Here is a 15481-nt window from a genome sequence, read left to right on the forward strand (position 1 = left end):
AACTGATCACTAGGCAGACGACCATGTACTCTGCCGGAGAGCTACATGCAGTATAAGAACCTTACTCCGTTTACGTCTCCGTCGCGTTTTTTTGACGTGACGGTGCCGTGACGGAGAAGGTGACGGCAGTGTCAATGAGGGCTTACTCTGTTTGATCTAGCAGATAGACGTTATAATTCTGCCGATGCCGATGCCAGTGATTTTACATTGTTATACTGAGTTCTGTGAATCGCAGGAACCAACGAATTGCTAAACAGCTTCTCTGTTAGAACAGCCAGCATACCTCGTTGCCTCCCCACCGACCCGAGCAGCGCCATGCAGCTGGGTCAGGGCACATGCACTCTCTGAATGCTGGCCAGCAGCACGAGGATGTCGTTCTTCCGCACGCACAGCACGAACGGCTTGTTGACCAGGAACTCGACGACCACGTCGGCCGGAGCCGCCGTCGAGGCCTCGCCTTCCGCTGCCGACGAGCCCTCGGCAGCGCTCTTGTCGGCGGCGGTCGCAGAACCGCTCGAGGCGACCGAGCTAACAGAGCCGCCTGGGGCGCTGCTGGCGCCAACCGGGGCGCTGCTGGCACCACCCGGGGTGCTGCTGGAGCCACCCGGGGCGCTGCTGGAGCCGCCCGTGGCCCCGCTGGTAGAAGCGGCCGAGGTGGCGGGCAGCGGAATCGTGGGCGTGATGCCCTCGTGGACACCCAGCTGGACTTTGTGCAACACCCACGTCAGGCTCACTGGCGTGGTGGTCGTCACGGTCCTGCGAGACCATTGCCCGCTCTCGTGAGGTGCTTCTAGCTTCATTGCGCCAAGTGCCATTTGGGCCTTGCGGAAGTGTCCGGGAAGGGGGGGGGGGGGCAGAAAAGGGCGCGAAAAAATAAAATAGGAAAATCTGACTGCGCCGATATACGCAGCAATTAAATGATCAGACGCTAGAAATGACGTAACTAGTTACGTCAGATCAATTTCACTGGGACGGTGTGCTTATTGCGGTACGCAGGCTACGGACGATCTTTCAAGCAGGAGTATAATCGTCCTTATAATTACCATTGAAGCTCAGAAGACACAGAACTTTCCTTATAGTGATACACACTAAGACCTGACGATGCCAGCAGACCTGCCAGCGAGAAGGGTAACTGTTCAAGCAACCTCACGGGCCCAATAATAGTTCAGGCCGCGATTTCAAGCGCGCTATCGCTAGATAAGCGCTCTTTTCTTTCTTTGGTTACATGTGAAGTCTTGGCGTACCATTCAACGGAGCTTTGACGTAGGCTCTACGGCGCAGCTCGCGCTGATGACTACGGCTCCGCTGTTGGCGGGCTCCATTGCAAATGCTGCAGCAATCAGTGTTAACGGCTCTATGAGAAGCCACAGGTGGTTTCGGCCGCGGGGGCGGCTTTTACGAGAGCGACACGATCGACACGAATGTCGATCGTCGTTATCCGTCACACGACCTTAGCTGAGTTTGTTGATATAATGCATCGTTTACAAGCACATAGAGTCTTCTGCAGCCAGAAAGGCTACGCACGTGGCCGCGGTAACCATCTGCCGTCCCGGTGGACATGGACCGCGCACGAACCGGCACACACCGCGGCAGCTAAAACTCTTCGCCCCCCGCCAGATCCGGACTCTAGCTGAAAATCAGGTTACAAATTCGTGAAAGGGGGTAGTGCGCTGAAAGATTGGACTGGCGATCGTCGTCGGCACGGCTTCATAAAGCGGGGACCCATTAACTGGGGCGACCCTAAGCCTTTTTTGCGAAAACTGACGTGAAATTGCTAGCGTGGCCAATGCGAAAAGCAGTGCCACGCAGCCAGCAGTAGGCGGAGCACGCTCGCCGGCTGGTAGAAAAATAAAACGCCGGACGAACCACTGAGAGCAGCCAATCGTTGCGCGTACCTCGATCGGAGCGCAAGCGCCCTGACAAGTTCAGGAGGACTTGTTGCTGGGCGTGGTGGTTTTGGTGTGACACCATACTGAGTAGCGCAAAGAAACACACACACAAAAAAGAGGACACGGGACAGGCGCTACAAACGCCGGTCCCGTGTCTTCTTTTTTGTCCCTGTCCCGTGTCCTTTTTTTTTTTCTTGTGTGTTTCTTTGCGCTACTCAATATGTTCTCAGCCCTGACAAGTGCCTCTAGGTTGTTTTGCTCGTGCTTATCAGCACGCAGCATCGCAGCGCTTCGGGTGCGAGGAAAAGGTGAAAGCTCGAAGCCTTATACCTTCGCCACCCTATTTAGGGCCCCTTTAAGTGCCGCATAATGCTGTGAAGACCTCATGACATTACATATTTCCAGACCACATCACGTCATGTTAAATGCAAGCGACTTTTAATGGCATCGCAGCATGAGATATCGTACATTTTGAAGTCGCACCCGATAAATGCATCGCATCTGAAAAAGCGCCCAGCCGTAAGGTTTTTCTTAGTTCCGATGCACCGCATAGCCCGTCCTATCATTTACTTTAAGCCACTAAATTTAAATTTGTGTATAATACAAGTTTTGTTACTGTGGTGCAGTTCCGTAAATACTTACTTGCCATTAGAATTGACTTTCTAGTCAACCAAATAACTGCGCGTTCGAGAAGCGAGCATTCCACACATTTCTGCACTAATCACGGATACGACGATGAAAACGGTATAACTGCTACGAAAAAAAATTCTTATATACCAGCGCAGAGACAAGCACTGTTGAACGTGTGCAGTCACACTATCCTGTCGATTGCGCCAGTTATCATAATCAGCTTGTTTAACCTCTCCCACTGACTTCCAACTGCTCCTGTTTAGCACTGACCCAGTCGATTATCTGCGTCCTAATTTCCTCAGCTTACCCTTCCATAGAGTTGTCGGTATTCCCTTTACTTCATGAGAGTGGTGCCAGTTGTGGCCACCGAGAGAGGGCGCTGTGCGACGACGCAATCGCCATCATCGGGACTGACCGAAGAGGGACAGGAATGGAATGCTAGGTTCGTAACGAATTAGTAACGTAACGAATACAGCCCGTTACTACCCGTTAGCTGGCTTTTTTAACACGAAAGTTTTATTCCGGGATTCACGAAAATTTCGCGTACGTCATATCCGTCACGGAAGTGACGCCAGTAAAACGAAGCAAGCGGCCTGTAAAGGGTGTACCCCTGCACACACGGTCTTCTTGCGGGGAAGCAACCTTTAGTACTAAAGATTACGTAATACTTAGGGTTGTTCATTTGCGGGTTTTATATTTTATCACGAAAGTGTTTTGTACCGGGATACAGCAAGATTTTCGTGACGTCATGTCCGTCACAGAAATGAGGCGAGTACATTTTTGCCGAAACGACCCGCCAGCAAGACGTCGGTCGCCAAGCGCACCCACAAGACTGCCGCCTACCCGAAAATCATGCTCAGCTGTAGATTTCATAGCACTTTCGTCTTTTACCGATTTTTGTGACAAAGTAATGAATCACAGTTTGTTAAAGTGCGCACAGAGCACGACTCCATTTCTTTCTCTTCAATTGAGCTCAGAGGTCTCCCTAACTCAAGACGCCCGTTTCCTCTCTCTAAACACCTATCATGGCACCGCTGTAGACGTACAGTCCTGCGATAAGTTGATTTCTCTCGGGACAAGTACGGGTGGAGGAGTCCGGCAGTTACCTTAGGTTTGCCCCGTCGGTAAAGACTTCGCGGATGCCAAGCTTCTGCAGGACATCGGTGAGCTCGGCCTCGAAGGTTGCGGAGAAGCGAGGCAGCTCGAGCCGCACCTTCTGGCGCTCCTTGACGGCGTCGAACACGCGCGTCAGGACCTGCGTGGGACGACCCGCAGTGCACGGAGGCTCGCTTTTAACAGTGGAGCTGTTCAGCAATTCTTCGATTCCGGCGGTTCACAAAACTCAATAATATAACAGTATAAAGAACAGGAACCACCGGCACTGGCACGATTCCAGCCTGTGTCTGGTAGATCAACGGAGTCTTGCCCACTCGGCTGCGACCGTGAGATAGTACCCGAGAGTAAAACGGCTTACTAAAGGCACGTGCACACTAGCGGCACCGTGCCGTGCCGCTCTCCGTTTGCCGACGTCGGCAGCCGCTGGAAACCTGTTTTGGCCAAAAAACGGCGCGTTTTCCTTGAATGAAGTTATTTGTGCTTGCGTATACACTGGGGACCCCACGCAATCGCGAAATCTCTCGCGGACGGAATGCAGCGCCCCCAGGCACAAGTGAAGAAATGACCGAGGCGACGTCAGCACGCATTCCGCGTCGACACTGGTCGTGATAGCAACGACAGAAGCGCAGGAGCGACATAAGCGCCCGAGCCTGCCGAAGTTGGGACTACGCCGCGACTTCCGTGCCGCAGTGTGCCATGTATACGTCGACGTGACCGAAACTGGGGCGGTATTCTCGAGTTTTGTCCCTTTTGCGTCCCTTTCAAAAGTGTCCCTTTTGGCGAGCCCTGATTGGCTGAAAGCAAACAACCGGAAGTGGCGTAACGCAAGCGCGGCAAATCTACTGCCAACGCCCATTGCTTAACCGGAAGTACGTCACGATGAAAGGGACTCAACAGGGACGTTTTCAAAAGGGACAGTTACGAGAATACCGCCCCTGGGCTCGCTGCGCTTCCATCGCAGTTGAGTAAACGCGGCCACGAGACCTTTCTGTTATTGGCTCCGGACTCATCGCGGACTGTTCGGCATGTTATGCGGGAGTCTTCGGATTATACCTGTGACGAGTCCAGGAGCGATATCGAACAGGCCGAGTGTTTATAACGCCATGACGTCACCACATAACGTTAATACATTCTTAGCCGAAGGTGCATTCCACAGTGGCAGGCCTTGGCGTGTACGGTAATCAACATAGCAGCCTGCCCCTGCAGCAGTATAGGCGGTATTCATTGAAAAGTTTAGCTGTCAATTTATACGCTCGGCAACACTGAAAACGGCCACAGACATGGCGCGGCTTGTGCCACTACGCCCGCAAGCCGAAGAAGAAAAAAACAGCGGCGTGTGTCGTCTGCTCCGTCTCAACCCGATTCTCAAAAACAGTGGGGTCAACATAGATGTTACTTATATTACTCACATTGGCGTCGCGTTCGGTGGGGTAGAGTTTGCAACGTCCAACACAAATCATGCGCTTAGCACGGACAAGCACCGCCATCCCGCGGAGCCCGACGTAACCAGTGACGGCGCACTCACATGGTTGCCTGCATGCGTGCCTCGCTAGTAAATACAAGCTATATATACGTGTCTTGCCTCGGGCGTGAGGTTTGCGCAGAGGTCCTCGAGCTTTCCCGTGGGCAGCATGATGGTGGCCGTGTACGCATCGCACGAGAAGGGCACGTTCAGCGCACGCACGCCCAGGTCCTCGATGCACGCGTAGCCCAGCGTGGCCGTCACGCCCATCGTGGGCACGGACGGCCAGCTGCCGAAGGGGCGCCGCATCGGCACCTGCGTGCGAATTGCGGCACGAGCACGTTACACAGCAGCAGCACACAGCGCGCGCAATGGCGGTTCATTTGCGAGACTCTTCTATACTCTTTCCTCATCTTTGCTTTTCTCTAGCCTATCTTATTTATCCCACTACTTCCACCCCGTACTGAGTGAAATGCAGGGAACCGACCCCCTGAGGTGTTCAATCATATTCCTAGCCCGTTTCTTCTTCATTCTTTTAAAAATGAATCACCCTCCTCCCCTTTTCCAGGACCTTGTTGGACCTCGCAGCCACCTTCGCGCTTGCACTGGTTCTCGCCATCGGCGTTGTTCAGTTCCCCTCCCACTGCTCAACTGACTGCCTCGGTTGAAAATACTGTTGTCTCACATGCCCAGCATCAGGGACAAGGCACAAGTTTTTTTTTTTAAGTGCAGAACACTTTATGGGCTCGCTTTGTCGTTGTATTGCTCGCTAACGGCGCCGGATTCAGGCTGCGCAGCGATGTAACGGACCGAAGTGGAGTCTGACGTACCGTGGTCAGGGGGTCACGCTCAGGCTTCGAAAACCACGCGGTTTAATAGATATAGCCGTTCGAGCATAGTAAACCGCTGGCGCTTGTCATACATCTCCCCGTTGTTTAGAGCAAAGGAAACTGCGGGTACATTTTAGGCAAAATCTGTGTATATAACAGGCAGCCCCCGCGTTCATAAACTAGGAACGCTCGTTGGGTTGACTTTTACGATAGTAAGCTTAAAAAGCGGCCGCGCAAGAGTAAAAATGGCGCGTTCGAAATGACGCAGAAAGGCTCGAGCCAGCCGCGCAAGAAAAAAATGGCGCGTTCGAAATGACGCAGAAAGGCTCCAGCCGCGCAAGAAAAAAAATAACGCATTCGAAATGACGCAAAATAGCTCCAGCATACGAAATTAAACCAAGCACAAAAAGAACAGAACTTCCGCTGGCGCAGTTTCAGGCAGGCGGCGCGCGAGCACTGCGGAGGCGCGAGATTTGAAATGCAGCAGTGAGCGGATAACGGCGCTGCAGGTATACGGTGAAGCGCCGACGATTTAGAGTTTCGAGGTGACGCCGTTGCCCGAGGCTGTCGCCTCTGCAAATGATAAGGAAATGCTCACAAGGTGAGATTGATTAGGAATTGGTGAGAAAACTAAAGATAGGATGACAACGTTAGCGCGAAAATACAGGCACCAAACATGGACACTTTAATGAGCAGAGAGAAGGGAGCTCGACCTGGGCAAGAGCGCTTGCTGCAAGCTATGTAGTCTTCTACAGCAAGCACCTGTAGAATACAGTCGAACCTCGTTACAACGAAGCAGTGTCGGGACAGCAAATTAGTTCGTTATAACCGATATTCGTCGGAACAGTAAAGGTAAATATCGGCTATACCGAATCGACAATCCGGTTCACGCAAAAATACTTGATTCAAAAATGCATTTTTAAGGCTTCGAACCCACTATAAACAAGGTAACCCTTACCTTTCTCCTTGTTATATTTCTAGCTCAATGAACCGGAAGAGTACGTGAAAATACAACAGAACATAGTTCACTTTACAAAACAGGCCTGCGGCCTTATTTATTTGAAGAAGGATGTGATCTTCGTCTGTTGGCGACACAGCACTAAGCAGGATGAAGTTTTCCTTAGCGTTTACGAACAAAAGGCACTTTATAGTTCTGCAGTTGCGGACTACCGTTTCTTTTTTTAAGTAGGTTCTTAGCCTCACGGTCAAATATTTTTTCGTTATATACGATATCGCGATCGGCTCTCACGGTTCCAGTTTCGTTATAAAAGAGTAAGTGTCATTGAAATAATCTAGTCCTGCCCACTTCTTTCTTTTTGTGTCCCTGTTAGTTCGCGCTGTTCCCCAAGATGCAAGTACACCAACTCGCCCAACTCGCCACCCTACTCATTGAAATAAAGCGTGACCAACCAAAGTGTGTATTTTGTTCGCTATAGCCGATAATTCGCTATATCAGTGTTCGTTATAACGAGGTTCAACTGTACTTTCAACTCAAAACTGGGTTGGGGCGCGCATATGAAAAGCTCAGAGCAAGTAAGGGGACTGCACGAGTGCAATTTGAAAGGCGGGATGGAGGCTGCTGCATGCAATGGAAGGAACAAGACTGTGGGCGTAGAGGGTCGAGATCAGAAGGCCGCAGTCAGAGAGAGAGAGAGAGAGAGAGAGAGAGAGAGAGAGAGATAGACAGAGAGAGAGAGAGAGAGAGAGGGAGAGAGACAGACAGAGAGAGAGAGAGAAAAAGAGAGAGAGAGAAGGACAGAGAGAAAGAGAGAGAGGGAGAGAGAGAGACAGAGAGACAGAGAGAGAGACAGAGAGAGAGAGACAGAGAGAGAGAGAGAGAGAGAGGGGGGGGAGAGAGACAGAGAGAGAGACAGAGGGAGAGACAGGGAGACAGACAGAGAGAGAGAGAGACAGAAAGAGACAGAGAGAGAGAGAGAGAGAGAGAGAGAGAGAGAGACAGACAGAGAGAGAGAGAGAGACAGACAGAGAGAGAGAGAGAGAGAGAGGGAGAGAGAGAGAGAGACCTTGGCGTGAACCAACAGACCTTGGGAAAGGGGAACTTCCACAGCGTGTCCAGGGCGGCGGCGCCGAGCAGCACGATGCGCGTGTCGGCGTCCAGCGGGCAGTCGGGCGGGATCATATTCTTGATGCCCGTGATGGACTCGGCCCACGTGTTCAGCAGGCGGCGCTCCTCGGCCGCGCGCCGGGCGAAGTTGGCCGGCGTCACCAGCGTGCGGTACACTCGCTGGCCGATCTTGCGGAACGAGTCGCTCACCGACAGGCTGCTGTTGACGAGAATCCTGCGTGCGGGGCCCAGCCGTCGCGTGACCCCCGTGATCAGCGCTCTCCTCCTACTCACGCGCTGTCACGCGCTTTCCTACCGCGCTGCGCTCCGCGAGGGTTTTAACGCGAAAGTGTTTTGTGCCGGGATACAGCAAGATTTCAAGTCATATCCGTCACGGAAATGACGCCAGTACAACGAACACAGGAGAAACGGCAGACCTGGTTCTTGTTTCGTAGAGGATCAGCCGGGTGGCCAAATTGGTTCACTTATACCAGGGCGGAACTGCAGTCATGGTATCAACCTTGCTCATAAAGTAGCGTTTTTGTCTCCGCGGTAACATCGCGATTAAACGTTATTCTCTCTCTCTCTCTCCCCCTTTATCTTTTCAGCTTGATGATGTCGGTGCCGTGACACCTTTCCCCGGCTTGTTTCTCACAGAGCACGTTTTCCACCGCGGCACTGTGGCTACCTTCTCAATGAGCGCACGTATGAGACACGATGGCCTCCTCCTCCGTGCATGCGGCGCACTGTATACCTGTTGGCCATCCGGAAGACGGTGTCCTCCTCTTCGGGCGGCGGGCTGCCGAAGGGCGCGAAGACGAGTATGCGGCGCATGGCGGTGTGGAACTGCGGCAGCTTGACCTTCAGGGCCTCGGCCATCTCGCGCTCGGTGGTGCGCTGGGCGCCGGCCATGAGCAGCGACACCACGATCATGGCCGAGTGCGGCGACACGAGCACGTTGTCGTTGGGGCACTGGGCGAACAGGTTGCGGAACATGTGGCAGCCCAGCAACGTGATGGCCGGAGGAGCGTTGTCCATGGTTCTCGGCAAGCTGCGACCTGCTCCGTCCTGCGCTTTTTTTGTCGCGTGCTCACGCTCGCTCGCAGACGCTGTCGCGTGGCAGCTCCTTCTTCTTCCTCACCTTCTTCAAGTTTGTTGTGCAGAAGGTACGAAACCATTCTAGGTTTGACGTTACTGAAAGGCCGACGTCATTCCACAAGGGCTACTGAAGTGTTCGGTAACTCTGTGCACGTAGTGTTCGTAGTGCCATTTTTATCGAAGGCATCATGAGCACAATCATTAGTAAGGGAGAAATTCTACGCCTTAACTTTGTTCAATCCTCACCATGGGTACCTAGCTACCACTGTCATCATCAGTGCATAGCATACATTATGGCTGCTTTCCCAATCGCGGAGCTTACGGAGCAGTCTAACTAGACGGCCAAAGGAATAAAACTGGAACGGCGCCGCGGTCCGCGCAGTCCCAAACGCAACACCGGGTGCGTTCCAATTTACCCTTTAGACGGCTTCGTTGCCGTCTTCGTGGACGGTCCGCCATGTTAAGCCCCGTTCAAATTTGAACGAAGCTGTCCGCGAATTGGAACGTAGCCAACTCTATGTCAGCAAACTCTATGATGGCAGCCACCAACACAGACGACAGCCTCGTAGCAGAAATGTTGAGCAACGCAAGATGCAGGTTTCGTAAATAATATTACCGTTATTATTACAGGCATTATGTAATTTAAAAACTAAACAAAAGCGTGTTCACCACTAGTAAACTAAACTAAATATTTCAATAAAATAACAAGTTGATTTGTCACATACATTAACACAAAAAGGTGTCGCTCGACGCTGGCGTCGCTTAGTAGTTTAGACAGGAAGGTAGTCTGCATCGTTGCTGACTTCTTCGAAGCAGTCTTCTTCGTTCGAATTGGAACGGGGCTTAACATGGCGGACTGTCCGCGAACACGGCAACGAAGCCGTCTAAAGAGCAAATTGGAACGCACCCTAATCAGTCTTCGTTGACTGCTTCGTTCGAATTGGAACGGAGCGCGAAGACGACAACGAAATCGTCTAAAGGGGAAATTGTAACGCACCCTCTGTCTGACGTGCCCTACGCTTTTTCCCCCACTCACTGGAAACGAACTCGGGTTCTCATGCTGTTTCATGCGTTTGGGGTTTCTCATGAGTCCCATCGATGGTCGAAAATGATAAAAAAAGGCCGGGGGTACCGAGAAAAATCTGCAACACAATTTTCTGTGCAGGGTGTCGCAGGGTATTACTTAAATGATTCAACGATAGTGACTATTTCGGTTCACTCAGGTAACACAAACGCGTTACAATATGGGGCGGATCCAATTTTTTTTCTGAGGGGGGGGGGGGGGGTCAGCTTCTGTCAGTGGTGATGATGATGATGACGGTGAAGATAAGGAGTGGGAAGATAGTAGCCTTTTTTATTCGCCGAAATTTCGGAAAACCCGAAATACAAATAATACAAAAAAAATTAATGAACTAGACTTTTTCTACGACCTTAGGGGTCAGCTTCTTGGGGTTATAAATTCCAAAATTGAGGGGGGGGGGAGGGGGTCAGGACATCCGGACCCCCCCTCTGGATCCGCCAGTGGTTACAATGTTGTTTTAGTGTTGTCTGCCGCTTGACTTGTGCGGCCATGAATGCTTCTGCGATAAACCTGAGATTTATCTTTCTTCCGCCATTCTTGAAATGCCGTTGTATAGCGGGCTGGAATTACATTGTTCATATCAGTATCATGGGTGACGATAAGGTACAACAATTAGTTTTAACGCGAGAAGGGAGAACCTTGAAAAAGTGTCGCCAGTTAAAGAGGGCAAGAGTGCTTACGCTGTTAGCGCTGAGCGATGCCGATACTATACAAAAGCGACGGAACCATAAGGACATATTCAGTTTGGTTACACAGTTGATCCGGTGTTCCTTAATGACTCACTGTTGTCGCAGTTGTTTAATACTTGAAAAAAAAAACATTAAAACTTTATACGTTTCGTGTATTAAATTGTGCGCCAAAGGCTGAGCACTTTCTTAAAATTTTAAATTTATTGTTGTTGTTGTTCAAAAACTTTATTGTGAGCCTGGTGATGCGAGGGTGATTCCTCAGTCCAGGAGACCACGGGATGACCGTGCTGTCTCAGCCCTCGATCGACACCAGGAGTTGCCGAGCATCCAAGCCGGAGCTGTAAGTCAGGTTCTGTCACAGCTCAGGAAGGAGAAGTGCGGTGGATAAAGGCGAGATCGAGGGCGGAGTTTTATGCCTACCCCAAGATCGTATGAAAAAAAAATTACACGGGTTAGGGCAGAATTTACATGTAAAACTACTTAAGCTCAAGAGACGTTCAATGTAAAACCTAAAGGGATAATAAAAACAAAATACAAGTTTGGCAAATAAAAAGACCGTTTCGCCCCTATAACAATAAAATACTGTTTTGCCCCTACAGCAATTATACCCGTTTTATTGCAAACCTCGAAGGAATAATCAAGACAAAACATGCGACGCAGTTCCTACTCCCCGGTCACTTTCCGACAATTTCTCTGTGACGTCATCTTGATTGCGCGATTGGCGGCTGTCGCTTAATCCATCGTCATCAAGCATGACATCATGTGGGGCTGTGATAAGAACCCCCCCCCCCCCCTGCCCTTCCCCTCCCCTGAGCACTGGGAGAGAGCACTGTCCAGCTCGGACCCTGACGACCAGCTTTGGCTGGTGCAGAGAGCCCAAGAAGTCGGACGGACTCAAGGGGTCCTGGAACGAGGACTCTTCCCCAGGGCGGACTGTTTTAAGTGCGAATGCACTTCTTAAGCGAGCCTGAATCGTCCGCCGCCGTAGTCCGCATAGCTGCGGGTGCGCGCGCTCCTCGTCTTCCCTAGCAACGGGGGGAGATGGGCGCGCGCTGCCTGGCCGCTGACATGGCACATACCCACGTGGGGGATTGGCCAGGAATCGGGCGTGAGAAGGGCTAATGCACCCGCTTAAAGGAGTACTGACACGAAATTTCAAAGCTGAGATCCGCTCTAGCAATCAAGTACAACGACAACACAAATAGGTGTCTGTGAATAAATGCACCTTTCTTCCTTTCTTTGTAGTTGTGTGTGTGTGTGTGTGATCTCTCTTTCGCGAACATTACCGAACCACGCAAATTCAACTCCTGCATTCGCACTTTCACATTCTTCCCCTCGGGGAAATGCGGGGAATTTTTTTTGAGGCCCGTTTATTCCTCCTCCTCCTCAGCGATTGCAGTGGGGCCCTGATTATGTTTGACTGGATCACGTGAATGCCGGCGTGAATTCAGCACGCTAATAACTGTGTTTTTAGTGTTGAACCATATTACGCCACTCCTGCCCGTATCACGTCACTGAACAAGCAAAATTTTAAAGTTGTTCAATCATCCGTGCATTTTTTTTTTGTTGTTGTTAAAACACGTCTTTCGTGGCTGGAGTGGAGCTGAGTTATTACCAAAGGCTAGTTCTTCCAAACTGAACCAAGTTGTATTAGGGACGAAGCCCCTTAGGGGCTGGGGCTGTTGGCATCTCCTGTCGTCGTCGTAATCGTCGTCCCATGTAGTCACGGTACTAAAACACCTCGCGATAGAACGTAACGCGATCTAAAAACATCACGGCACTCGTTTACGCCTCGCGCTGGAGCGCTTCGTTGTGCTTCAAAGACAAGAGACTTTCACAGCAAAGCTGTATACCTGCGCCCCCCAACGGTTTCATCTCTGTTGGCAAAAACGCCAAGGCGCCAACAATGCACTTATACACTGCATGCTTGGCCCCTCCCCGGGTTTCACGTGAGTGGAGGTGGCCCGGAATTTTTTTTATCTTCATGGCTCTTTTTAGAAAAGCGTCATCCGGGCTCTGAAATCCCGGTGCACCAGTCCTCGCAATAAAGTTCAGTATATAGCGATTCTCAAGAAGTTCTTTGCGATGAGATTTTTTTTTTTTCAATAAAGCTAGTCGATTATTGGAAGCATATATGGTGTAATCTCGACTTGTCTTTTTCCACTGAATTGGTCGAGTTTTTTTTTACTGGAGTTGCAGGTGTGAGGACACAAGCGCGAGACGCCAACTAAAAAAATGTTATAGAACAAAAATTACCCCACCTTTCCGCGAAGGGAACCCTGTGGAGATGCGACGCATCTTGGGGGTTCACTTGGTGTTTCCGTTGGGTTGATTCTCTAATTGCGTGAAACGTGTGGGGAACGCGTATGATGTATTCTTTATTTAACACGTGGCGTAACGTTAACGATGATGGCCTTGTGGTCGCTGAAGTGTACGGGTAGTGGATGGTGAAGTAACGGGACCACCGTGCAATTTGCAGCGAAGATCAAGTCTATGCACGTGCCCGAAATCGGAACGCCGGTGCTGGAACGACCGCGGCTACGACGCAACGTGGCGCGGCTATGATGCAACACAAGCCAACACAATCCACTTTATTCCAAGCCAAGCCAAGCCAAGCCAATCGAATCCAATCCAATGCCCCTCGCGAGAGAGTGTTCGCTATCGGAAAGGAGAGAGGGTGAGCAGCGGAGAGCGCAGCTCGCGCGGCGAGGAGAATGGGGGAGGGGTGTGGACGGACAACAACAACGCCGTATGGAGGGACAAGGCGAGTGAATGAGATGCAGTCGCATCTAAAAGATATTACACCCTTTTATTCCAAATGTCTCCGTTGCTGTTATAATAAGTTATAGTAACTAAGCATTCCTGTAACGAACTGTGAGATCGAGCGCTCCTTTTCAAATATGTCCTTAATAAAAGCTGCTTGCGCTCTCCTTTGGGCAAGGGGCAGTTGCATTTTTTAGCAATCATGTCCATTAAAAAGACCTGCTGAGAGATGCCTCTTTTGATGAAGCAATTTGAGAATTTGCGAGTTTGAAAAGCTTCAAGATGACGTTTGAAACGTGAAGTTTGTTCATGCTTTAGCACAGCGCTAGTTTCTCTCATTTACTTGTTTTTGATCAATGCACACACGGAAGTCATTGTTTCTCCTGTTACAAGTGGTGAAGTCTGAGTCCAACCGTGAAGGTTTTCCGTCTTGTATTCAACGCAAACATTGATTTAAAATTGCCGTTATTGTATATGATTCCTATGGTTATTTAAATGTTCCAAGGTTGTAACTGTATATAAGTTTTGTTGAATTTTGTGCATTTAAAACTTGAAGATGGAATGTTTAATGAAGTGTTTTCGTTTTGAAGAAAATGGTCTTGTGCACTTTGGCGTATGCTGTGTGCCGATGCGACACTTTAATTACTAGTGAATTTTTGGTTACTCGCGACTAACGCAGACCAACGTTTACAACAGATAATGCTCATCAAAAAATAGATAATGAAACCAGGAAACAAGTTTCTCGAACACATAAAAGTTATGTATATTTTCCGCTTCAGCAAGCGTAACACATGTGAGCTTCGAAAACTTCAAATTCTCGATCCAGTGATCATCATTATCATCGCCTTCTTCATTAGGGCTCCAAGAAGGCAGTCAGCCCCGGCCCACAGATTTCTTAATGCGGCGCAATACGTCCCCCCCGGACGTGGGCTGCTTCAAATATAAAGTTTGATCTCTTGTCTCCGAGTAGATATACTATACTGATGCGATCTTCGTTGACGTACTCACAAGTGCTGCCCTACGCCAACAAAGTTTTCTTAGGATGGATGAGTCTACTCAGTTTTCAGCTGTCGCTACAGCTTCTCGTCTGCTATAGGCGGACTGAGAAGGCGCAGGGAATCTGCGACTCGACCAGGAGGATCTATTCTTTGCTACCGTCCCCGTCTGCCCTCTAAATTCACACTGATAGCAGAATGTAAACATGTACGCACACAAAGGGAAAAAAAGTCAACGGTGTGTGGCCTAACGTAATACGTCTTCTGTCACACGCTTGAGCACTCCGCTACGCCTGATGTTCTGAGCCGAAAAAGACATCTTCAAAGGCCCCCCACCGCCCGCACCGGTACCCGCGCCACCCACGAAAATAACTTCTCGCCCTAGACCAACCGCCGCGACAAAGACTGCGCTCACACGCACTTTCCGAGAATGAAAATGGCGCCCCCGCCGGCACGATCACGTGGTAGTCTCACTCACGTCCTGCGATTGGGAGCGATTACCTCGTACCGTTCCGATTGGTTAACAGTCCCGCTAGCCTCCGCTCCGAACAGAAGGGTAACGGCGCGGCTGGCTGGCGCGGCCGTCCAAAACGCTGATCATAGCACTCTCACGCGAAAGTTCCGAAAAAAGAACTCAAATAAGCGGAAACAGCAACCAAAAACGGTGCCGACGAAACAGAAGACAAGCAGAAGAGAGCAGTGTAGTCGCAGACGACGCCATCTGGGTGTCGTCTGTGTCGTCGCCGTCGTCTGCTAACACCGGCCGGCGGCCGTCTTCTGCTCGCAAGCTCTTCTGCTGAAAACGCGGGAGCGGGTTCGCGGTGGTCCGTATCTCCGCAGGCCCCCTCCCCCCTTTTCTGCGT

General features: G+C 50.7%; 1 protein-coding gene across 1 annotated transcript; it reads right to left on the bottom strand.

Annotated features, from left to right (window-relative positions):
- Positions 1-326: 326 nt before the first annotated feature.
- LOC144139668 (serpin A3-7-like) lies at positions 327-9030 on the bottom strand. The gene is made up of 5 exons (XM_077671959.1): positions 8747-9030; positions 7972-8227; positions 5218-5412; positions 3626-3774; positions 327-756 (listed from the first exon to the last, which is right to left on the bottom strand). Exons 1-5 carry the CDS (start codon positions 9028-9030, stop codon positions 327-329), a joined length of 1314 nt encoding a protein of 437 aa, XP_077528085.1.
- Between the last annotated feature and the right edge of the window lie 6451 nt (positions 9031-15481).

This window comes from Haemaphysalis longicornis, unplaced genomic scaffold (assembly GCF_048455015.1).
Source record: "Haemaphysalis longicornis isolate Haplotype H1 unplaced genomic scaffold, Haemaphysalis longicornis Haplotype H1 scaffold_5, whole genome shotgun sequence".
NCBI classification, from domain to species: Eukaryota; Metazoa; Arthropoda; class Arachnida; order Ixodida; family Ixodidae; genus Haemaphysalis; species Haemaphysalis longicornis.

Bases quoted from the DNA above. Each gene is read 5' to 3' on its own strand.
- LOC144139668 (XM_077671959.1), bottom strand. From the start codon at position 9,030: ATGGACAACGCTCCTCCGGCCATCACGTTGCTGGGCTGCCACATGTTC. The intron at 8,228-8,746 runs GTATACAGTGCG...CCCCGCACGCAG, and splicing joins GTCTTCCGGATGGCCAACAG to GATTCTCGTCAACAGCAGCC. The intron at 3,775-5,217 runs GCAAGACACGTA...CGTCCCACGCAG, and splicing joins GCGCAAACCTCACGCCCGAG to GTCCTGACGCGCGTGTTCGA.